General features: G+C 42.1%; 2 protein-coding genes across 2 annotated transcripts in view; one reads left to right on the forward strand and one right to left on the reverse strand.

The window, feature by feature from the left end:
- The first annotated feature begins 10,300 nt into the window (after positions 1-10,300).
- Positions 10,301-19,351, forward strand: STK25 (serine/threonine kinase 25). The gene is made up of 11 exons (XM_069975310.1): positions 10,301-11,225; positions 11,894-12,124; positions 12,604-12,660; positions 13,503-13,611; positions 13,817-13,974; positions 14,052-14,237; positions 15,443-15,588; positions 15,698-15,800; positions 16,432-16,503; positions 17,601-17,731; positions 19,137-19,351. Exons 1-11 carry the CDS (start codon positions 11,196-11,198, stop codon positions 19,153-19,155), a joined length of 1,242 nt encoding a protein of 413 aa, XP_069831411.1. The 5' UTR covers positions 10,301-11,195; the 3' UTR covers positions 19,156-19,351.
- Positions 19,352-22,186: 2,835 nt separating this feature from the next.
- Positions 22,187-25,652, reverse strand: part of FARP2 (FERM, ARH/RhoGEF and pleckstrin domain protein 2) — a 68,769-nt gene continuing 65,303 nt past the window's right edge. The window contains exons 27-30 of the mRNA XM_069974227.1: positions 24,013-24,122; positions 23,633-23,740; positions 23,241-23,392; positions 22,187-22,694 (exon numbers count right to left, since the gene is read on the reverse strand). Coding sequence (XP_069830328.1) covers positions 22,613-22,694; positions 23,241-23,392; positions 23,633-23,740; positions 24,013-24,122 — 452 coding nt within the window. The 3' untranslated portion in view covers positions 22,187-22,612. The remainder of the gene's footprint in view (positions 22,695-23,240; positions 23,393-23,632; positions 23,741-24,012; positions 24,123-25,652) is intronic.

The raw sequence follows: 25,652 nt of genomic DNA on the forward strand, positions 1-25,652 counted from the left end.
CAAGGGACCTGGTAGCATCCCGACAGAATACCGAACACACAGGAAAAAGGTACAGCCAGCCTTACACCTTAAAAGCAGGCATGCCATCACACCTGTGTGCCCACAAGCACTGACGTCACGTGACAAAATCTGAAGGTCTGGCTGTATCTCGGCCATCCACCACAGGAGTGGCGTCACACTTTCATCTAGCAAGTGACCGGCCGTCCCACCGCTATAACACCATCCAGGGGCCCACCACACTAGCACTACACAGGTGCTCTGCCAACTATATAAATAATAACAATACAGTTAAATCTGGTAACTACATCTAGCAACATACTGTCACCTTTTGTGCCCAGACACACTAATATGGGCCCATCCGTACCCCAGCATTATGATCTTTTTTTGTGCTATCTCGCCGACACATAGTAATATGCTCCTTTTGTGCCCTCACACACTAGGTAGCCCCCTTTTTCCCACTGTCTACCATTTACTCATATTTGGCTCCCACATAAAAGTAAGCTCTTCTTTGTGGACACACAAACAAGTTAGCTCCCTTTTCCCCCCATACACACCGACATGCCCCATTACCAAGCTAAAAACTGGAACCCTTTCCTGCTTGCAATGACACTCAATCATGACAATGCAAATCTAATTGAAGGCAGCAGTCGGGGCAATTTATGGGCTGGGCCTGGCCCACTGAACCCATATTATCTGTGTGGCCTGCTTCCCCCATTAGATGTATGCCACTGCAGAGGCTAGAATTTTTTTTTTTTTAAAAAGCATTTGCCAACCTAATTAAAGGGGCTGTTAAGACGTGCTGTTGCAGTTTTAGATATATGCTCAGGGAGGTATAAATAAAAAAAAAAAAAAGGAATAACATTCCTTGTTCCTGCAACGTTGTCAGGATCATGCAGCTCCAGCCCCTGCTGCAAGGCTCTTCCTAGTTCGGGGTACTATTACGTCACGTGCCTGCTCAGCCAATCAGTGGCTGAGCTGGCACACTGCTGCAGCAAATAAGTGGAAGAGTGGGCCTGTAATGTCATGTCTTCAAACCAGCACAGCACAAGTGCAGCACAGCAGGGACTAGGGCGGCATTATACTGATGGTGGCAGAAGAGCCAAGAAGGTAAGTTTTGGGCATTCTGGGCTGTTTTTAGTGCTCAAAAGGCATTTCTGTATCCTCAAAAGGCATTTCTAATCTAAAATACAAGCTGTTTATGGGAACCTACGATACAAGGTCTTTTTTTACTAACTTATGACTGAAACCCACACAGGGTTCCTTATAGGGTGTGATTGATCAACAACTTGAGAATGACTCCCATCATGTAACAATTGTCTATTTTTACTGCTACATCACAAATGCAAAAATAATAGAGAAGATTCACCTCTGTTTATTCAGCCATATAAGAACCAGTTCTCACAGGTTCCTCTTCATCAGAGATTAAGTAGGATGTGATTATGCAATATGCATATGGTTTGTTTTCTGTTCCAAGCTACAGCCACACCAGGAGCCTCTCCTTCCCCCCAGGACCCTAAAGGAGCAGAAATCATCAACTGTAGCATCATTACCCTAGAATGTGTTCTCAGCGCCAAACAGCTTACCTGTAGGCTTACATTTACCTGTAAAATAAGTGTCTGGAGTCTTGCAGGATGTGCATCACTAACAGGATGGAGAGCAAACACCCTTATATCTGAACGTCTCTTAATATCATTACTAGCCTGAGGCTTATTATGTACGTTACATAAAAACTTATTCCAGTGAAACCTCTTTGAGATGAACACAGGAAATCTGGTCTGCTCAGAGAGGTCTCTCTATACAATACCAAGTACCCACTAGGCCACTGCATTGAGTTGAATTTCAGAGATGGTTTAAAAATAGTTTAAAGGGAATTTTTTTTAAAACTGTAAAAGTTTTTTTAGTTTTTGCATATCAAACATACAAAGCAGACACAAGAAGCCCATAAACAGGGAAATATTTGGGATTACCATTTGTAATCATGCTGTCTGATGTCACTGATGTCTCTCATAGGTTTCAGACAATTATAATCCAAGAATGAACAGGACAACAACTATATCAGCATGGTTCAATGCATTCTGACTATATCACTTTCAACCCATAGCATGACATCATTGCAGGAGGCTTCACCTTACTGCTTTTGACATATATGCTTCACTCTGGGGTACAGCCTTTAGCTTGTCTCTTCTATGTCTGCATCCATGGCTCTCCATAACTTATTCAATATTAGCGTCTTCTGGATGTGTCAATAGCTTCTCTCTATGGAATGATTGGCAGGGGATAATAGGATAAATAGTAACAGGGCTACCGTCTGCCAACAGAGATTTTGTTTTACATGTTTTCATAGAAACCATTTATTCAAGCACAACAAAAAGGTAGGAGAGATTCTACTTTTGCAATGAAAGGTTGCAACAGTATCTGTATATGAATTCAAAAAAAGACTAATTTGGAAAATGCTTTGTCCTTGAAAAATTTAGATGAGTTACAGGTGCACACCATGGGGAGCCAGCAGCGCTTCCACATATGTGCATGGAATGCGTTCTGATCAGTGGAAACCATGGCCCCATTTCTCTATAATAGCCATGCAATGTTGTCAATAATCACAACAGTCACACATTGCAAATGTATATGTGCAGAACCCAGCAGAACTACATGGTCATGGCTGCCGGTAAGATGCAATACTCTATACATAATATAAAGAAAGGACCAGGCCATGCTTCAGAGCAGTAGGCAGGGCAGATTGCAGAGTCCCAGTCCAATAAGGCTTGACGCTGGTGTCCCAGTTCTGTATTTGAAGGTACTGATGAAGTGCTCCTATGTCAGTTATTAGAGTTTTCTGATCATCACTAGCGGTTTTCTTCTGAGCTTCTCCTGTCATCACCGGAACTTCTAACCTTTGACTTGCTTCTTCTGTAGTGAAGGTACTAGTGAAGGCCTAGAAGAAGCGGGAAGGGGAAGAACAGAGCTACTGGTGGTGTCACTAGTAATTAAATGTGGCAAGGTGGTTTAGCAGAGACCAGTATGTGGGCTAATGGAGGCTACTACAGCAGCGGCTTTGGCACCTCGTGGCCATAGGTGGGCTATGGCTTCAGAGGTCCCCCTGAACACTTGGATGTTTAGTAAGGTGGAGGGCACCTGGTGTGATTCTCTAACCTGCCTTGTGCTAGTGGAAGTTTGTGCTGGAGCATTGGAAAAGATACATTGACTGAAAAAATCCATTGCAATTTCTCATGATAACAGACATGCTGCATGCACTTAATACAGATGATTTCCACTACTTGGGGATGGGCTTTTACAACATTCCATTCATGTACTTTGCCGTAATCTGTTTCAGATTTTTGGGTGTGTAATCTGCACTAAAAATCTGCAACAAATATATGTGTGAAGTTTGACTTACTAGACATAAAACCTGTTACACATATAGGAATATGGTGCAGAATGGCATTTTTAATAATAAGGTGTCACTATACTGCAATGATGGTGACCACAGATAACTAGTAAGTGTCAATAATGCCGCATGCTAAATCAATGGTTCACTGTGGCACACAAAAAGCTAAGAGAGGAAGATGAAGATAGCTGATGCTACATCAAGTGGTGTCAAGTATATGTTCTATCTGTGTATACTATCTATATGCACTAACTATAGGTAAGGTATATGGTGACCTTTAGAGACATGAATAGATTAGAGTTTAAAGTGCACAATCTTTGGTGCCCAAGAGAGGATCCAGTAAAGGGGTCAAACCAGACAGAAAGGGGAAGACTGGAGGTTACAAATAAAATAGGTAAGGAATGGATGCAAGGCAAATGTGTCCCGTCAATATATAATATAAAAGCAGAAAAGAGGGGTGACTAGCTGGTTGTGGTCATTTTGAACCTGATCCACTGTATTGGTGTGAGAATTTCTTCCTCTAGTCTGGAGGACTATACTACTTGCTGTAAGTAAGTAGCAGTATAATGACTTTTATGTTAGTAATCAATATCATCTAAATCTTACACAAGGAATATCCAGGCTTAGGATATTCCAGCAGCCTTACAACGTGCCTTGCAGCTAATGGTGTGAAACAATTTTTAATTACAACTTTCTATGACTTCACCAACTTCTATAAATTACTATGGGAATGCGTTGTCTCCCCAGACCTTAATGTTACAGTTTCAGTAATGATTCATAGCGTATAATATATGGGTCAGCCAAGGATAATATTTACAGATGGATGCAATTAGTATTGGGAACCATGATGCTTTGTGGTATGGCACATCATGTAAAACTCTGCTAGCTAGGAAGAACTTGAAGTGCATGGGGAATGTTTGACACATCTGTCACTTTTCAGTCTAACCAGCCCTGATGAAAGAACTGCAGTGCAAAAATCTGACCAAATGACAGATTTCATAACACAGTAACAAACCTATGTAGGAATGCCCATTCAGATGATATTCAGCCTGCGCAAAAAAGTATTTAGATGGCAATATCCCCTTAAATGAGAACTACAGCCAAAATGAAATGGCTGCAGGCATGGTGGTGCAGAATTTTCTAAGCATGTGTAGTGCTGTACAATGTCAATAACAGTTGACATGAATAAAGTACAGACAGACTGGCACATAGGGAGAGAGGATCCCAATTTCATTGGGCAACCATTAGCCAGTGAAGGGACTGATCATAGCAGTCTCTACCAACTAGCACAAGGACAAGTGAAAAGCCCATAGAGCAAAAAAAATGATGAAAATACTCGCATAGAAATTATATAATGGCCAAGAATAGTTCTACTCCACTTGTACTCACACAACAACTTATCCTGAAAAGTTACCTGCAATTACAGACGTTAATGCAAATTCTATATTCTTCCTAATTTTCCATTAATTATTACTTTCTACTCCATTACAGATATCAGAAGGTGCACGGCATTGCTAGTACTTCTCATTTATTATTTAGCAGAATTAGGCCTATTAAGACCTATTTCTTACAGTTTAGAAAGTTACCTTATCTAGGAATTGAGGGAGGTTAAATGAAAGTTTAAGGGGCCTTTCTGTGTTTATACAAACACTTTTTATGGCTATATCATATCAAGAAAAAAATTACTGTACGGCTGAAATGCAGGATTATGACAAAGGAAGCCCATTGCAGCCATTTACCTTTAAACACTTTATGGACTGGATTGACAACGAGCCATTAGCTAGATACATTATGAAATGTCTGCATCAATATTTCTTTGTAGTTCATGATAAGTTTAAATAACATCTCATCACACCGCCATGTCATATTCACCACCACATCAAGGTAGCATAAAGATTTACATGCTTTTGAGCTGCAGTATTAAAGTAAAATAAACTTTTCCAAATTAGAAGCATAATTTTTCATTATACCAATGTATCAAGTCAAGATTAAACATCAAATGGAAAGAATCTGCTGGGAGACTTTACTAGAAGAAACTGGGGACCATCAGAATGAAGTATGGCCACAGCGGACGCTCAGGTAAATATTTGGATAACAAGCTGTCACGGCTAAGCTGATGTCAAGAGATTATTTAGAGAATGAACCTAATGGTATTTCACAAGATACAAGAGCAAAACAAAGCCTATACACAACCCAGTAACATTCACTCCAGCTATCACTGTGTGTCTTTAGGTAGTATGTGTACTTGGCCATTGGAAACATTTGTTCATGATAACCCACAATCAGGGCTGACGACAGCAGAGGGCTTACCCGGGCAAGTGCTGGGAACCCAGCGCCTCCAGGGGCCCAAAGAGGCAGAGGGGCCCGGTATTCTGATGTTCAGTCTGTTCACTGTAGTGCAGGGTGACTGGGCTGAACACGAGAAGACAGAGAAAGAGCAGGACCCGCATCCTGCAGAGAGAGAGAGAGGAAGGACCTGATCACATGACCCACAAGTCCTCAATTCTACAGTGTGGACATCAGCCAAGCATAAAGGAAGAGGCAGAAGACTGATCTGTAAGTGCTGTGTGTATATGTCAGTCAGTAATGTTTGTTAGTAATGTGTGCCAGTGTGTGTGTGTGTGCGTGTGTGTCAGTCAGTAAGTGTATGTGTGTCAGTCAGTAATGATTGTCTGTGTGTCAGTAATATGTGCCAGTCAGTAAGTGTGTGTGTATGTGTCAGTCAGTAATATTTCTCAGTAATATGTATCAGTATGTGTGTCTGTGTGTGTGTGTGTCAGTAATATGTGTCAGTCAGTATGTGTGTGTGTGTCAGTCAGTAATGTGCATGTGTCAGTAATGTGTGTGTCAGTAAGTCAGTAATGTGTATGTCCTTAAGGGTCCTATTACACCAACAGATTTATCAGATTTATCTTTTAGCAGCCAAAGCCAGGAACAGACTATAAACAGAGAACAGGTCATAAAGAAAAGATTAATATGTCTCCTCTGTTCACATCCAGTCCTGGTTTTGACTGCAGAAATCTGTCAGATAAATATGTTGGTGTAATAGGGCCCTAGGGGTGGTATTAACATGGAACGATTATCATTCAAAAAATCATTAAATCGCTCTGATTTGAATGATAATCGTTTAGTGTAAAAGCAGACGAGTAAACGACCAATGAGAAATCGTTGGTCGTTTAATAGAATTTGGACCTATTTTTATTATTGATCGTTCGCATGTAATAAGTCATCGTTTGCAGTAGCGGCGAACATAGTGGCGAGACAGGGCGAACGATCATCATAAGCAACGATCATCACTCCGTGTAATTGGGTGATTGATTTTAGGTCATTGACCATAGCGGTTGTTTGAGTTTGTTTATTATTAATCGTTGATTGTCGAAAAATCGCTTCTTGTAATAGTACCCTTAGTGTCTGTGCCATTTATGTGTGTGTGTGTTAGTAAGTGTCTGTGTCATTTATGTGTGTGTTAGTAAGTGTCTGTGTCAGTAATGTATGTGTCTGTAAGTCAGTAATGTGAATCAGTCATGTGTGTGCCTGTAAGCCATTAATGTGTATGCCATTAAGCGTCTGTGTCAGTAATGTGTGTTTGTGTATGTCATTAAGTGTCTGTGTCAGTAATGCGTGTGTATGTGTCAGTAAGTGTCTGTGTCGATAATGTGTATGTGTCAGTGTCTGTGTCGGTAATGTGTATGTGTCAGTAAGTGTCTTTGTCCATAGGTTAGTATTGTGTATGTCATTAAGTGTCTGTGTTGGTAAGTGTGTGTGTGTCGGTAATGTGTGTTTCTGTATGTTAGTGATGTTTAAAGTGTGCAAAAACCTGGAGCTGGCCCTGCCCACAATAGTCTCCAAAAACATCTCCAATAGTTATGCAATCCCACATTACTTGTACTCTCTTTTCTACTTAAGTGTATAGATTTTTATCTTGCTGCCACATTACCTTTTAAGCAAGTCCTGATTATACCGGTGCCACTATGCCAATATGCAGTAGTTTTCATTAAAAAAAATTATCTAGTGTAGCTAGATGCTGTCTGATCATACAATCTTTATAGATATGTTCTGCATAATATACCTGTCCTCCTGCTACTGACAGCTTTCTCCCTATTACTGATCATAATGGAAAAATTGTTGGGAGATGGGTGGGACAGAGAGTCTGCCACTCATAAATACACCAGAGTAGACCAATTCTAGTTTTTCTGCTGTCTGAAGCAAAAATATAAATGCCCACCTTCCCACACACATAACTATATATACCAGCAGTTGATATATTGCATACTGTACATAACTATATACCAGAAATTAAATTATTGCAGACATAGTTACATACCAGAACTTAATATATTGCATACATAACTATATGTAGTGCTGGTGGTATCCAGCAACCAACTAATAGTGGCAGCTTCATAGATAGTGGCAGAAATCCCCCTATAGTACCAGTCATAGGGACCCCCTGCCCATCAGGTGACAGCAAGTATGGACAGTCACAGACTGGTGGCCAATACGTCATGCAGCCCATCCAAACATCTTTCTGTCTGAACCTGGATTGTGCTGAGGGCAGTCCAGCAAGATCAGCCCCCATTACAGCCTTGCCCAGGAGGCCGCTGCACAGTTCACAGTCAGCTGGGCCTGACTGAACTAAAATGATAGGGCAGAAGTTGCTGCCCCCTAAGGAACCAGTAAATCTGCCACCTGAGGCATAACTCCATGTGAACCTCATCGGTTCTGTTAAACTAATCTGATCAGCTTCTTTGAGGAGGTAAGATCTAGACTGGACAAGGTTGACTCATTGGATGTCAGAAGTACAGGGGACCCAAAGGAGTGACAGGAAGACTCTGGAAGAGCGTCATTAGGTGAGAATGGTCTGTTTTATAGTGTGGGTAGCCAAGGGTTGCTAAGGAGAGCCATCTCTGAATTGTATCTTTCGCTGCTGAATGCCAGAGTGACTAGCTCCACTTTTGCGGTACGAGACAAGTGGGTGCAGGGTATAGGATGACTCCTAATGATGACTCCCTAATGCAGGATTTACTCTCCCTTACACCTCTGTTAGCTCTATGTGAAGCCCAAAAAAAGCCTTAACTTTTCCTTATCCATCAGGTATATAAGACATGAATAACGATCAGCGTTTAGACAAATAAATAGTTAGAAAAATCATTAGAAAATTTGCAAGAAAAATCGTTATTGCGATAGTTTTTAAGATCGCTTAAGCCCATCTTTCACATAGGGTGAATCTTTGAAAGACTGTTTACACACGATTTGAGAACATGTTGAAAGATCAAAATTAACGATTTCTCGCTCGTCGCTTGATCTTTTGTTGTGTTTACACGGAACAATTATCGCTCAAATGCGATTGTTATTGTGAAAATTCGAACGATAATCGTTGCATGTAAATGCAGCATTAGGTTAACAAAGAATCCCCCACTTCCCACAGTGGAGGAATTTCTGTCTAGAATGAATATTATAATTTGCTTAGAAAGGGGGTTACATATAAAGTGAAAGTGTGCCTGAAAGTTTAAGTCTAGAGATGAGCGAACCAGGTTCGGGTTCAAGTCGATCCGAACCAGAACGTTCGGCATTTGATTAGTGGTGGCTGCTGAAGTTGGATAAAGCTCTAAGGTTGTCTGGAAAACATGGATACAGCCAATGACTATATCCATGATTTCCACATAGCCTTAGGGCTTTATCCAAGTTCAGCAGCCACCGCTAATCAAATGCTGAAAGTTTGGGTTCGGATCGACTCGAGCATGCTCCAGGTTCGCTCATCTCTATTTAAGTCCATCTGGGGTCGGTGGTTGGACACTGGTCCGGTATGGCCTAGTACAATATTGCTGCAAATTTGTAGGATATCAGATATTTCTACCCATTGTAATAATCCATAGGTGGTCAATACACATTACAAGATACGGCATGGCTGGTTTGATTTAAAGCAGAAGTCCAGCCTCAGCTAATTTTTCACAGGTGAAAGGGGAAGGGTAACTATGAAGCATTGCTTACCTCTCCCCGTGACAGGGGCAGGGTAACTATGAAGCATTGCTTACCTCTCTCCGTGACAGGGGCAGGGTAACTATGAAGCATTGCTTACCTCTCCTCCTCGCCCCTGATGTGCTATCTAACGTCACAACTCGGGGGGGAAATGCCTGTCCTGGGTGATGGACAGCCCGCTCGGCCAATCAGTGACTCAGCAGCGTCTCACCACAGTCACAAACTGGCTGAACGCCCAGTCTATCAGCCAGGTTGTGATGTCTTCAGCATCAGAGATCCCGGAGCCCTTCGTTATTTTTCACAGTGCCCTTGCCTTTTTAGAAAAAAAAAAACGAAAGCTGGACTTCTTTAACGGTTTATCTTGTGTTTTGTATTGCACTGTATTGCATTTAAACCTTTGGGTTCTTTACATGATGGATCGGTGCAGTTGCAAGGATGCCGGTGGCACGGTTTTTGAACCACCGCCTGGTTCCTGTGCACAGCACTGGTCTTACCAAACACCGGCCCGCCTGAAGCACCATTGGCAGGCTCACCAGACCACAATGAATGGAGCCGCATCACACTGAGGGCCGGCCGGCCCACCCATAGCCCCTCAGGCCAGGCCGCCTCTTGTGAATAGACTGTGCTGTGCACGGGAACCAGGCGGTGATTCAAAAATAGGTTCCCTGCGCCAGTACCTATCCATTCATGTAAAATACCCTGATGGCCTGATGGTACATTCGCTTTAATAAGGAACACCTATGTTCTATCTATGTTTTAGAAGAAAGGAAAATCCACAAAATGAATTGCTATAGGACTTGAAAGAGTTGCCTGTTCATTGTTTTTTTCTTAAAGGTGTAAGCTGGATAAACTAAAAATATGGTCTCCACACACACTAGCTAACGTCATTCTATAACATGGAGGGACATTAGGGGCGGGGTTATCAGTAAACGTGGATTTATGCGTCTCATCTAAAATCCCCTGACAACAACTCCCACCGACACATCAAAAACGTCCGCCTTCATCCCGGGCGTGCTAGATTCCCCACACACCACGCGGGTCACTCGGTCACATGACACCAGTAACCCTTTTCCCTCCCAACTCCTCGGCTCAGTCCCCATGGACATAACATCTATGACGTCACGCCTAACTCCGGTCATGTGACTTATATGCCTCCCTTCTACGTTCCAGCTTACTTACTACAACTCCCAGAACTCCTCGCGCGTACTGCTTATGGGATGTGTAGTTCTGAGATCTACCAGGATAAGAGGCGATGTGTTTGAAAGAACTACACTTCCCAGATATCCGGGCGGTGATGACGTCCCTACGTGTGTGACATTAGGGCGGGGGGAGCGTCCTGGGTACATTTTCTTCTATATACAGAGAAGGCCATCTGCTAAGACTCCCGTGTGGTGCTGTAGTGAGTGCCCGGCGTCCGCCTGCAGGCTGTGACATGGGGGCAGAGTTTTCATAGACTAGTACGGGAGGCAGGCTGTGGGCTCCATATTGCCTGAGGATGTAGTGTGCACTGTGCTGCGCCTCCTCCATACACTACAGCAAGTGCCGTTAGTGAGACCCATGTGTATTACTGTGACTAGTGCTGTGTGCACTGAGGAGCATTGCCATACTGCTGTGACCATTGTCCATTGAGTGGACATTAGTAGCACCATCCTATTAGCTGCTGTTGGCTCTTGTATGTTACATTGCGGTGCTGTTTAGATAAAGTTTCTTCAGGTTTATTATAAAGTACAGGAGGGTCAGCCATGCAGGCGACTTGTGTGCACTGTGCTGCCGCAGCGTCTTCCCAGGCTACACTGCGCTGATCTGACGTTTAGCCGGAACAGATTGCTCCACAATGGCCCATATCCGAGACTTCCCAGGACAGGTAAGAATCTACAGTATCCATATACATTATATCACAATACTCCATAACACACTGATAACTCAAGTTTTAGAGTGAGATTGCTGTATCAGACATTAAGCCAAAATGGCGCCACCTTACCCAAAATGTTTGTTGTTTTAGACAACATGTCAACAAACTGGTGACCAGGGGCGGATAAACTTTATAATAGGCCCCGGGCTGTTGACCAAGCTTGGGCCCCCCCACCCCACTGTAACTTTGGCAGCACTAGCGTGGTGTCAGTAGTACAGGATAGAAAAGATGCCCAGATTTGTGCAAAATTGCAGTAAAAAAGCTGTCTTTTTTGCAAATCATGGCAGAACTGTAGCCAGGAGACAATACACCACTGAAAGGATAAGTCTTTTTGGGTGGCCATGGGCCCCCCAGGAGCTCAGGGCCTGGGCTACCGCTGGTGACAGATGCACAGGGCCATTGGTCTGATGTGGCGTCTGACTGTCTATAATCCAAAATAGGGAATGTGGGGCCTAATCCTCCTAACACTTGAGTCCTGGTCCCTACAAGCAGAATATTTGGCTGCAGGAAATAGGGTAGGGGAGTAAAGCCGCTCTAATATGACGTCCCTTTCATTCTTTTAGAAAGTAAATTATAAAAATGTCCTCTTAGTGGATTTCTAAATAATTCTTCCTCTGTAGGGTTCCAGAATGGATCCAGAACGCCTTTTCACCAAGCTTGAGCGCATTGGGAGGGGCTCATTTGGAGAGGTGTACAAAGGTATAGAGAACCGCAGCAAAGAAGTGGTGGCGATCAAGATCATTGATCTGGAAGAGGCAGAAGATGAGATTGAAGACATTCAGCAGGAGATCACTGTTCTGAGCCAGTGTGACAGTCCTTACATTACGCGCTATTATGGCTCTTACCTGAAGGTAGACCTTTATTAATGTGATATTGAAAACCTTGCACCAAAAAAAATAAGTGTCTAGATAGGTGCAGTAAAGTGGTATTCCCATCTGAAGAAGTTATTTCCCATCCACAGTATAGGCTACTGCAGCTTGGACACTATTGAAATGAAAGGGATCTGAGTCTTTGCAGGGACTAGAGATGATTGAACATCGGGAAATGTCAGGTTCGATCGAACTCGAGCCTTGTCGAACCTTCGTCATTTGATTCCTGATGCCTTCCCGTTCCGTGGGGAAGGTGGAGACAGCCCGAGTACCGCCTGGAAAAGATTACCTAGGCTGTATCCCTGTTTTCCAGGCTGTACTTGATCGAACTTGACATTTCCCGATATTCGATCATCTCTAGCAGGGACTACATAATAAACATAGCCTTCTGCTTCTGTTCATTGTATTTTAAGATAATTTACTTTTCACTTTTTATTATGTGTTTTTTTTATTTTCCACAGGGGTCAAAACTCTGGATCATCATGGAGTATTTGGGTGGAGGATCTGCACTAGACTTGGTATATACATGTATATTTACTCTCTGTATAGATGTGTGTGGCATATGTACAGGGAATCTTCACTGCCACATTTGCCAAACACAGTCATAACAAAGTATGAACATAGCTTAAGGGCCATTCATATGTCTGCAAAATACCATCTGTACATGGACAGTATTCTGCGGACTGAACCTCAGAGCTCCAAGCATCATAATGAATGCTTATGCCAGGAGCGCCAATGTCCTGTCCACAGAATACTGTCCACATACTGATAGTATTTTGCAGACATGTATGGCCCATAAGACTGTTATAATGGAACCATAATGGCAGTGCCAGTTCTCGCCCACAACGGACACCATCAGTGCTCAATGGACCAAAGTGACTATAATGCCGTCCTTTGAAGTTCGGTTTGGTGTCTGTTGTCTTAATGGGAATGATAGTGTGGGAACAATGCTACTGAATCAATGACAAAGACTTCAAATTAACTTTCTAAAAGTAATACTGCATGTGAATACAGCCTCAATGTATGTTTATACCCTGCAAATAACAGCCAGTGTTGTCAGATTAACTTAAACATTAAAAACAGACGTTCTTTTGCTATGACAGCGGTTATTTTTTTACTTATTTTTACATTGTGTGAACATGTGTGAGCCTTAGAATGGAACCAGCACAGAGAAAAACTCTAATGAAAAGGATTTTCTGTGTTTTGCAGCCACTCCTGGTTCTAGCTAAAAATGCTGATTAAAATACTAAGTGTGAACAGATCCTTACTTGGATGTATGCCACTGACTGATATGTATTCTGTAGTCTCAGGAAAGATTCTCCATATACTACTACTTATTTCTATTCTTTCATTGCCGCAGTTGAAACCTGGCCCCCTGGAGGAGTCTTACATTGCGACCATATTACGAGAGATACTTAAAGGTCTAGATTATTTACATTCTGAAAGGAAGATCCACAGAGACATAAAAGGTACAAGCACTGTCAATTTTTATCATGACAAAAAAAAAAACTTGAAGGTTATGTTCACACAGTCTTTTTTTGGGGCCGTTTGATTGCTGTCATTTTGAGTCCACAGCAGTCGTTATGAAATAAGAGCCCTATTCACTTTTTTTACTTACCGTAAATTCTATTTTACGGTAAGCAGCTTATATAGTTGTTGTCTTTGCCTCCTTAGCTGCGAATGTGCTGCTGTCAGAGCAGGGTGATGTGAAACTGGCTGACTTTGGGGTAGCGGGTCAACTGACAGATACTCAAATCAAGAGGAACACCTTTGTAGGAACACCATTCTGGATGGCTCCGGAGGTCATCAAACAGTCTGCCTATGACTTTAAGGTTGGCTTTCCTTTCAGCTTCTGTTTTTGTTTACTTATTCTATATTTGTTACCTAAAACTACTTTAATTTATTCCAGGCAGATATCTGGTCCCTGGGCATCACAGCCATTGAGCTGGCTAAGGGAGAACCTCCATACTCTGACCTTCATCCTATGAGAGTCTTGTTCTTAATTCCTAAGAATAATCCTCCTTCCTTGCAAGGACAGCACAGCAAACCATTTAAGGAATTTGTGGACGCCTGTTTGAATAAAGACCCCCGACTGGTAGCTATATTTCCTCCATAAGCTTATTCTGTAATAGCCTCTTGTGACTACAGAAAACTCTTTTGAGGGCATTAGTATTCATTAGGGGGTGTTTTGGAGAAGATGGGTAGCTATGTTGGTGCACTTAACAACCTCATTAGCATACTAAGTTATTTTACTAAAACTGCATTAGTTCACTATAATAAACTTACTATTTTCCCATGTCCCATCTTAGGCTCTATTAGCAGGTTAGGTTTGGGTATGGTCCCCTCTTAGGCTGCATTCACACATCCGGCTAGGGGATCGTGTGAATAAGGCCTTAGGCTCTATCAGGCTAGGATGCCCTAACCGGCTGATTTCCTTGAACAATAAACCACCATACATGAAACAAGACCATAGAATAAAGAGAAGACACTCACTGATTAATGTGTCCACTTTATTTCTTGATAAAGCAAAATTCTATGAAAGTGTGCCGCAGCACTATCAGATCAGTGGCAGCTGTTTTGAACGCATGCACACTTCTCTAGACCAGTGCTTCTCAAACTTTTTCTACTACAGCAGCACCCAAAAGACTGAGGCAATGCCTGGGCCTCACCAGACTGACCAAGAGGGTGTCTGGGCCTCACTATCTGTCGTGAAAGTCCATTTAAAAGCTGAAAATAATGCTAGGGCCGTCTTTCACCCGTCTCCTAAGCTCTGTACACTAATAAATTAAGTACAAAATAAATTATTATGGTTGCTAAAATGGTGATTTTTGCAAACAGCAAAAGGACTGTGCAAATTATAGTTACTTTGTAAAAACTGTCTCCCCAGCTGGGCCTCACCAACAACTAGGGGGCGCCTCACAGTTTGAGAAGCACTGCTCTAGACTGAACAATTGTCAGATAGTGCTTTGGTGTCCTCACCTGCTGCAGAATGTTTGTATGGACTTTTTCTTTATCAAAGAATAAAGTGGTCTTGTTAATCAGTAAGTGCCTTCTCTTTATTCTACGGTCTTGCAGTGGTTTGATGAGAAGAATTGTATACATATTAGAGATTAAGCACACCAAGTAGTGATTCATTTTATTTCTCCTGTACAAAGGGCAAGTATATGGAAAGTGGGAAATAGGAATTGTGCCAGTTTCCTCCACCTGAAACAGAATTTCATATGTAAATAGCTGGGACCTGACCATTTTGTATTGTCATCTATCTTCTGCTGGCTGCATCATATACATTCTATATTATAGAGGCCCACAGCCCGGGAGCTGCTTAAACATCGTTTTATCTTACGATACACCAAGAAAACCTCCTTTCTTATGGAGCTGGTGGAGCGATACCGGCGCTGGAAATCTCAGGGTCACCGTGACGACTCCAGCTCTGATGACTCTGATTTGTGAGTAATGTTTGGATGTTTCCGTGTTATGTATCATTGCATGGTATTTGTATTTTTATGCCCATTGTGCAGTAACTTACTATTATTACTGTTTTATTTTTATGCCCAGAGACAATGAAGACGACAAAAGTCAGTCCCAGACTCCTCACTGGTCGTTTCCTGAAACCATGCGCCCCTCCTCCATGAGCCGACTACAGTGGGGATACCAGCAGGTAAATGGTTTTTTGTTTTTTTTAATCTAAAGTTTAGATAGAGACTGTCTTCTGAATTAGCTAAATTGTGGCTCCTAATACAAGAAACATTTTGGTAGCCAGCTGTAAATGTGGTGAAGCCAACATATTCTGGTCCTACCTCTGCTTGTGTGTTTTTTTTTTTGTTTTTTTTAAATAAAGGGAAACTATCAGCAGGTTGGATGCAACTAACCTGCCGATGTGTCCCTATGGCGCAAGGGCACTGAGGATGAAGGTAAGATTCTTACCTTGATCCACAGTGCCGTTTCAGCCCTGAAGCTCCAATTGACTTCTGTGGGAACGTAGGTGCTAAACCATACAGAAAAGCAACATCACTTCTTTTCAGGGCATGTCCCCTACTTCCTTGTTGTCAATGGCAGTGGGGCATTGGACATTGTAATCATTTCCAAAACAGCAGGTTTAATAATATGTTTGAACATAACCCTTAGGGTACAGCCATACTTATCATACCTGCAATGATCTCAGCATAAAATCTGCACCAAAGTGTGCCTGTTTGCTGCAGATTTTTTATGCAGTGTGTACAACCCTTGTTTTAATGTTTTTCATAAACTTTGAATCAACACTCAATAGTACATTACTCTTGTCTCTGCAGCCAGCAGAAGCTATAAAACGCCTGCCAAGATCCCACTGTTTATCAGCTCTAGTAGCTCCGGTCTTTCAGGAGGTGAGATGCTGTATTTGCTGTACATACATAAATAGCCAGTAATGGTGCTGTCTACTCTTTGTGCCTTGATTATTGCTTTCTTAGAATACAATCACACAGAAGAGGTATACTGCAGTAATTCTGAATAATATTATGGAAATAGAAAGAAATTCTGCACCACTAATGACTTGTCACATTATAGACGTGTTTTAGACATTTCCTGCTTGATAAAACTAAGCCAATTTATAGATGGTGCAAACCTTGTCTAGGCCGTAAGAAAGGCGCACCAGCTTATCAAACAGCCTGAGCCACTTTATAAATCTGGTGCATGCTTACACTGTCTAAGAACAGAGATTTACTGTGTTTAAAATCGACACTACAGGTAAGGATTTTGTCTGTTTTTTATCGCCACTGTGTGGAAGAGGTTTCTGAAAGTCTCATTTACAGTGCTAGTACTGTCATCTCTTGTAGAGTTTCCATACAATTGTCAAAGTAGAATAATAAACTAGACAGTATGCACTATTTCAGTGGCAATGTGTCCGTAGCCTTAGTTAAAACCCTCTTGACTAGTGTTTCTAATGTCTGGAAATGCAATTTCTAATGTTAATTTTGCCACAAACACAACATGGCACCTGTGTTACGGATGCATGTCCCGGACTGATGACTTGAACTTAGGGAATTATAGGCATCTATTATGCTGTCAGTTTAATACATTGGACCCAGGATTGGGCCAGAATTACCATAAGTCTTCATTCACACTGATGCCTTACTCTTGTGCGAGACCTGTACAACTGGAGTAGATTCCATTGGATAAATGCAAGAAAACATTTTTTCAATAGTTTATCCTGCATTCCTCTGCAGGGATGTTTTCCAGTTGTGCTTCAATGTATAGTCTGGCAAACAAATAAGCCCTTTTGCCCTTAATGGTATGGGAGGGGGAAAGAAACGGGAGTAAAAAAAATATTGAAATTCATCACTACAAAAAAAAAAAAAAGAAAAACTATGTAGCTCAGACCCTTACTGATACAGTGGAGAAGCTGACATTTTCCCTACTCGTCATTTCTCCAGCGTTCTCCCGGCTTACTGGTCTATAACTATCCTCTCTTTCCTCCTCACAGCTGAGGGAGCAGCGCTGTGCTGGAGCCTTTGGATCCGTGCAAGAACTAGAGAACGCTTTCAGCTTGGCAGAGGAGTCCAGCCCTGGAATCACAGACCAACTCATTTCTCACTTGGTTCAGCGTGTGCAAAGGTAAATGAAAAGGCCGATCTTGTGTACACTGGGTGTCATCAATACCAGTGGCGATAGTCAGGGTTTACCTGCATTTACTACTTGTGTATTACATTTCACATTTGTCACAAAAAATACTCTGGGCTTTGTTTTACATGATGTCACTACACATAGCATATCCTATTGCCATGAATTATGGATCACAACTTAGAGTTCTCACTGTGAGGATGTGGGGTGTGTTGGCTAAATATTAACTACAAACATTTGCTTAGTCAGAAATAAACTCATAGGATTCTTTTGACACTTGGCTACCATAACAATTCATTTTTCCAAGTTAGTATTTTAATAAAAAGCATAAAAGTTAAAGGTTTTTTTAAATTTTTTATTACGGTTATGTTATTTATTTTGTGGGGAAGCCTCTATATAAGAAATTGTAGACAACCAGTCAAGCACGCTACGATAAAAATTAAAAAGGACAGTTTACCAAACCTAATCGAAACCCAATAAGATTCATTCAGGTGTTGAACAGGACAGGTAATCAATGCTATGTGTTTCTACAGACTTATTATTATTTTTTTTTAACCTGATGTTGGAATATCTGTTTAAAGAGACTCTGCCTAATCTAAGGGCACTTACATTGTTCTATCCAATTTAATAACGAACTCTACACACACTAGTCCTCTTCATTGTGTGCATGTGCTTAGTAGTCCTCAATATTCATGAGCACCGTCTTCCTCTGGCCCCAGCTGCTAAATAGCTGCTGTTTGCTTATACTGTGTATTGGCAGACAGCTGTCAATCAGCAGCCGGAGGACAGATGGAGTGATGCAGCATAAAGCCCCTTCTGCCTTATATTAGGAAAACAGCTGAAAATAACAATTTAAAGTAATACACCATTCTGTTCAGCATTTCTGTCACTAGTTTATGCTGTCCTGATTTAAGGCAGCATAAACTTGGTAACAAATTCTCTTTAAGGAGTTGTCTACTGAAGATAACTCTTTATTGAAATAGAGCTATCACAACAATCAGATGGTCACTTTGGGTCCAGCCTCTGAAATTGAAGTTGGGGCAGCCATACATTTCTCCTGCATTTATCAAATTAAATAAGAAAAACAATTGGACCCCACTTATCACACCTGTGTAAGGGTATGTTCACAAGTACTGTACATGCTGCTGTGTTCAACTATTTACATTGATTTACACAGCATTAAGTCTGCAGAGTACAGTTAACAAACCCCTACAGCAAAAAAAAAAACCCTCCTGTATTAGAGCGTGCGAGTAAAAAAAAAAACCTGGGGCTGTAGCTGCAGAAAGGAAGGAGAAATGTAAATGTTTTCTCAGCTGTACTTCTTAAAGGCGAATGTAGTATGAAACATTCTACCTAAACTGCATAATGTGAGCTGTGCCTCCCTGTGCTGTCTTTTCAGGTTCTCCTCTGCATCGTGAGTCCACAACATTGGTGCTCCACATTTATCTCTTCATGTCCCAGCCTGGACCAGGACTACACTGTGAACAAGGACATGACCAACATGGCATTACTAAGTGTATTATTCTTTATTTTTATTGTAACATACAAAAAAGTTTACCGATATTCCTCATCAACACATAATGTAAAAAATAAACTGACATTTCATACATAAAATTATTGTTGTATCCATTGTAAAAATTGTGAATTCTTAGTGAGTTACAGTCACAATGCAGAGCTATAGAAATGATATGAGGCTTCATTGCCGTAAGTCAGCAACTTAACACTAGCTGTTCTAAATATGTTATTCACAGTATGATAGCGCCACCTGCAGGCAAGGGGAAGGATTTTAGTGCAATGAAAAGATGTTGTTTGAAGCCTTCTAACCGATTCCAGATTTAGTGTATTATTAGGTTTCTTTTAAACCCTGCATGCTATAGAATAGTTATTTTTCGCCACTTCATACTTTTATGCTGACCTTGAATGTGACGCTTTCCCCTTTTCACGTGGGGAGAGTGCATTTTCCATTATGTTATCAATGCTTCCTGGTGGAAAATTGATTATATTGTGAGAAATAATCTTTCTATCACACCAGTGTATTTTCCTTGAGTAAAAATAGAAGCAGTGACTGTAGTACCTACCACTACTATGAGAGTTATAAAGTGATGGCAATCTTAACAGCAGTCTCTCACCAGCATTTGGCAGAAGGGGTTTATGATGGAAACTTCAATGGAAACTATATAAAGCATCTAAAATTGTTACCATCCATATCCTGGTCAACCCACCCTGCAACTTACAGCTTTAGGCCATGTTCACACAACGTAAGTTAAGTAATAATGACGGCCGTTGTTGCCGATTTGCAACACGGCCATGATTAATACTTAACTTACATTGAGCTGCAGCTAGAGGAAATCCCGGCCATAGTGTATACACTGTGGCCGGGATCACTAGCAGCCGCGCAAAAAACTGACAAGTAAGTTTTCTGCGACCGGTATTCATTAAATAGTGGCCACAGAAGACATGTGAGTGCACACAATGGAGCGTGCGGCTCTGGCTGCACGCTCCATTGTGAGCAGCGGTGAATGATGAATACAGCAGAAGTGAAGATCATCCAGCCAGTACTGGATGATCTGACACTGGCCGTTCTTTGACAGTGGCACTCTAGCATAATAGGCATACATGTTTTTGTCTGTATTATGGTTACAAGACTAGGTTTTACCGCCAGTCTGACGACCCAAACCTGACAGCTCTCAGAAACAGCATCCGTATAAGGCCCTGTGCACACAGAGTAAGAGCAGTGGAATTGTCTGCCGCGGAATCCCGCCAGCCTCCGTGTCATAAGACACGCTATGGGAGGCTCGCATGCCTCATCTCTTGGCGCTGAAGAATGAACTGTCTGTCTGGCCGCGCACCTTTCCGCCGGCTCCATAGACACCATTCTATGGGCCAGCGTATTCCGCTATCCGCCGAAAGAAGTGAAAGAAGCGACATTATCCGCGAGAATTCCTCAGTATGAACCCACCCGTACTCTGTGTGCGCGGGTCCTAACGAGGTTCTCCATCCAAATGTATATTTACAAAAATCTGAATATTAATGAGATGAATGGCCCAAAGGCCAAACTTGTCTTCTCTTTCTCTGTCGGCACTATGCCCATCCAGCTTTATTGTAAATCTTTAGATTAGTAAACCTGCCCCATTGTGTGCCAATATTTTGGAACAATAAAACCAATTGTAATAAATTTGGTGCATTGTTCAGCTGCTTAGTCGAAATTTACACAAGCATTAGGACACCTGCCCCAATATATCTAGGAGAGATAGAAAACCATCAAACAATGCTGCACACCATGATTGTTTTATCCTCCTGAATGTGATATGCGAAACCGCGCGTGTCTCTGTATAGTGTAAGTGAACTTTCAGGCAGGCTATGGATCAGTACCACAAAGATGTACAACAGCCATGTGCACAAACCCCTCCACATTTTGTATATAGTGACACTTAAAGTGACACTGTCACCTCCTTTTTGCATTCTGACATCTCTACACAGGTGTAAAGGGTATATTTAGCGGTTTTCATACCTTATTTTATATCATACGTCATGGTGCTTGTTCAAGTAAAAAGTTATCTTTTATCAACTGCAGATTGTGTTAAGTGGGCGGGGCCTCGCAGCTTTACCACCACTTAGCCCCGCCCACAACACCACAGTTGGCCCCTCCCCCTCGCCGGCCATTGGAACAGGCTGGCTGAAAGGTCTAGACCCCACCCCCTTTACATCGGCCACCGTGCCGTTGTGGGCGGGGCTAATGCCGCGAGGCCACGCCCACTTAATACAATCTGCAGTGGATAAAAGATGACTTTTTACTTGAACAAGCACCATGACGTATGATACGAAATAAGGTATGAAAAACGCTAAATTTACCCTTTACACCTGTGTAGAGATGTCAGAATGCACAAAGGGGGGTGACAGTGTCACTTTAAATGCAAACACCACACTTTATATGAGCCACATTGTGAATGCAGTCTGTCAGTTTAGCAGAAAATAGTAGGAGGCTATATACTTTCACTGATGCAGGCCACTATATCACTACAGTATTTAGTCAAATGAACAGTCCTGGAATATAGAGTTTTGTACAGTTTAGCTAAACGTTTCACTCCCCATCTCTAGGCAGGAGACTGACTATAGAAAGTCTACGAGCTTGTCTAATGCTGCGTTTACACGGAATGATTATAGTGCGAATTTGCACGATAACGATCGAATTCGAACGATAATCGTACGTGTAAACACAGCGAACGATCGAGCGACGTGCGAGAAATCGTTCATTTTGATCTTACAACATGTTCTAAAATCGTCGTTCGTAAAAAAATTCTCAGATCGTTCCGTGCAAACAGTCATTCACCGATTTTTCCTATGTGCGAGATAGGCTTAAGCGATCGCAAAACGAATTTTCCGTACGATATATCGTTCCGTCTAAACGCTAATTGTTATAAAAAAAAAAAAACAGTTACTTCGAAATCGTTAATCGTACAATCGGGCGAATTATCGTTCCGTGTAAACGCAGCATTACACACCAAGATAAGGGGAGAAGTGCTTAGCTGAATGCTTTTTCCAGATGATTCTTCCAATCAGTGGAGATCTTAGCACCCAGACCCAACCAATTTAAAAAAAAAGTGAAACTTTATCATATCGACTTTAAAGTTACTGCTGTGTAAATGTATTATAACTGAGCATTTAGACATGACTGCTTTGGTGTAATGGGTCTTGAAGGAAAAAGTGCAAAACATTTGGCCTAGAAGTAACTTTTCAGTTTCTAATAAGACATCCTATTTGGCCCCATGTCTAACAGACCTTGCACATTCCTTTCTATGCCTCATTTGCAAGCCAGCTGTTTATGCTCTTGTGTATACTTGTCCTCCCTTTAAGCTGAAATTACTTGTCAAGGGGTCAATCCACAAGGACCCCGTCCTCTGCTAAGTATCCGACCTTCCCTGGAGAGCTCACTCCGCGTCTGATCACTTCCATCCACCTGGTAATACAGAAGACGTTACCAGCTAGTGTACAGTCTGCTTTCTGATCAAAGCAACTAGAAGACATATAGATCCCACTGACTAGACATTCCATTGTTAGGAGTCACCTGAACAATACACTCTAGTACTTTCCTTGAAAAGAGACAGAATATGAATCATTGTGAATGTATTACCTACACTTTTAACAAATACTGATATTCATTTTTTTAATTAGTTTTGTTTTTGGACATTATAATGGAGGTAGCTCTATCCCTAAGCTTCTGATCATAGTCACACTAATACAAAGTACCAAAGTGCTTATAACGCATGGATAATTCTAACAGACAAGTCTAATCGTTGCCCAGAGCAACCAAATGTCACAATTACTTAATGGAAAACATTTGGTATATTTACCATGCAAGGGACCTGGGGGTGTCAGCGAATAGCAAACTGAACTGTAGCTACCAGTGCCTGGTCGCTACATGATCAGAAAAGACTATAAGGGATGTCAGTCTATGTATAAATAATGTCAGACTGTGGAAATAACATCAGTAAAACAGCCATACCTCCTCCATGTATAATCGCTGTCAGCTCTGAAGAAGTATACATGGGATTTGAAATTCAGTTTAAAAACATGGCGACAGTGGACGGGATCAGAGAAGGACGGGACGCTGACTGTGTATCCCAGCAGCGGAAGAGAAGCAAGAGGAGCATCTTCCTGTGAACACACACATCTGTTACTGTAAAGAGGTACAATAATCCGCAAATACTGACTACAAGCTGAAATAGGAGAAATCCTATGGAAGATCAGGATGGCTCCTGCAACCATCATGAACATGAGATCTATATAGCCACTAAACTCCTATTCAGTCTGTGAATGTAAAGGAATCACACTGTAACTCCTTCCTTAAACGCAAATCTGTCACTTGGAAGTTCCTCTTTGGCTTCATTGATTTACCTGGTGCGTTTTATAAAAGAAAAGGCAGAAATTGGTGAAGATCACCCACAGCCGCTGCCATCCATTGCTGTTCTTAAACTTGCGTAGTAAATAACCAGAGAGCTGATTCTAAGAGAAACCAAAGCGATTATTAATAGCAGACAAATACTAAGCACACATACTGGGGAGACAGGCAAGAAACCTGCACACTGTGGGAATTTTCGGTACTAAAATTAACCTGCAGCATATGAATATATATCACAGATTTGTTGTGGATTTTATCCATCAAAATCAAAGGGGAAGGTCAAGTCTGCAGCAAATCTGTATTATTTTCTGCACTATTTTTAAAATCTGGACCAAATCTACAATGTTACCGTCTTATACCAAGTACTGAATGTTACCTCCATCATAGTGATGTGATCAGTCAGCGACACACTCTGGTTTCGATACCAGCAAACATGGCTGAGTGTGTTTGGATGATGGATCTGTCCAGGAACCTGGTGAACTGGTTCTAGGAAGAGATGGGCACAGCATGAATCACTTGAAACCCTGGATGAACCAGATGCCTTTTCTCAAATAATCAATGGAGTCTCGATTTGTCAGCACCCTTTATTACATGGTACTTGATTTGACTAGATGACAGGCACATTCAGATGCAGGAGAACCCAGCTTGCCATTGGGCAGATAGCACTATCCTGTTTTGCAGAGCATTGCTGAAGTGTGTTTTTTGACGATGTAATGCTTCAGAGAATACATGGTTTCTTTAAATTGCAGCGTTTCTGCCACATTTATACATTAATACACTGTTGAGTCCAGGCAAAGTGACCCAAGAGTCATAGTAGCCGGGCTGAGCTGCAGCATGCATGCCTTCTCCGATCTCCACACTTCCCTGCTCTGTATGATTGATATACTCAATAAGGCTCAATACTGAAAACCAAACCCTGTCATCATAAAGGATATAAAGGGATGGGGGAGGGGGGAGGTAGGAGGTGTGCATGCTGCAGCTTAGCCTGACCTCTACGACTTGTAAAACATAATTTTATATCTTTGCAAACAGCCATCAGCTAACAGACAGGTATAATCTGTTTTAGCTCTCTTTGCAAACAGCCATCAGCTAACAGACAGGTATCATCTGTTTTAGCTCTCTATCAGCTATCTGCATGTCTGCAGCTCTGAACATTGTATAGATTTTCATTAGGGTAGCTTCACACATACTGGATTCGCAACGGATTTTACGCTTCAACTTTGCAGCAAAATCCACTGCTAATCCTGGTAGTGTTATTTTCAATAGGGTTACATACCCGCAGTGGAATAAAAATTCTGCTGCAAGTATGTAACACGGCCCCTTTAACCCCCCGCCACCTGCAGCATACATTACCTGCTCCGGGCCGTGGCTGCATCTGAGGCTCCCGCTCAGTCAATCAGTGGCAGGACCGTGCACTGATTGGTTGAGCGGCACTGGAGCCAGGAGCCTCACATGCAGCGGCGGCGCCAAGCAGGTAATGTATGCTGCAGGCGGTAGGGGGGTTAAAGGGGCCGTGTTACATATTTGCAGCAGAATTTTTATTCCACTGCGGGTATGTAACGCTATTGAAAATAACACTACCAGGATTTGAAGTGGATTTCGCTGCACACTTGCTGCGGAACCGGTATGTGTGAAGGCACCCTTAAAGGGAACCAATAAAGGGAACAATTGTGCCAATATGGTTCCCTGCAGCACAGATCGCTGAGCGTACCAGCTGCGGCTTCATCAGTAGCTTTATAAAGGTGAAATTTTTTATTTTTTTTTCGCCGTGCAAGGCAGGAAGTGTGGTGGCAACTAGTCATCTGGGTGGGGAGCCGCCCGTGACTAGTTACAGCTCTCTCACACAAAGCGTGGATGATTAACAGGCAGAGAGGCCACTAACGGGTCTCTCTGCCTGTCAATCATCCCCACTAAGCGCACTCTCCGCCCAGATGACCAGTAGCCTCCCCTGTCCCAGCCTCGTGCGCCAGAATAAAACGTCTTTTTCACCTTTAAAAAGCTACTGCTGCAGACACA

This window comes from Dendropsophus ebraccatus, chromosome 6 (genome assembly GCF_027789765.1).
Source record: "Dendropsophus ebraccatus isolate aDenEbr1 chromosome 6, aDenEbr1.pat, whole genome shotgun sequence".
NCBI classification, from domain to species: Eukaryota; Metazoa; Chordata; class Amphibia; order Anura; family Hylidae; genus Dendropsophus; species Dendropsophus ebraccatus.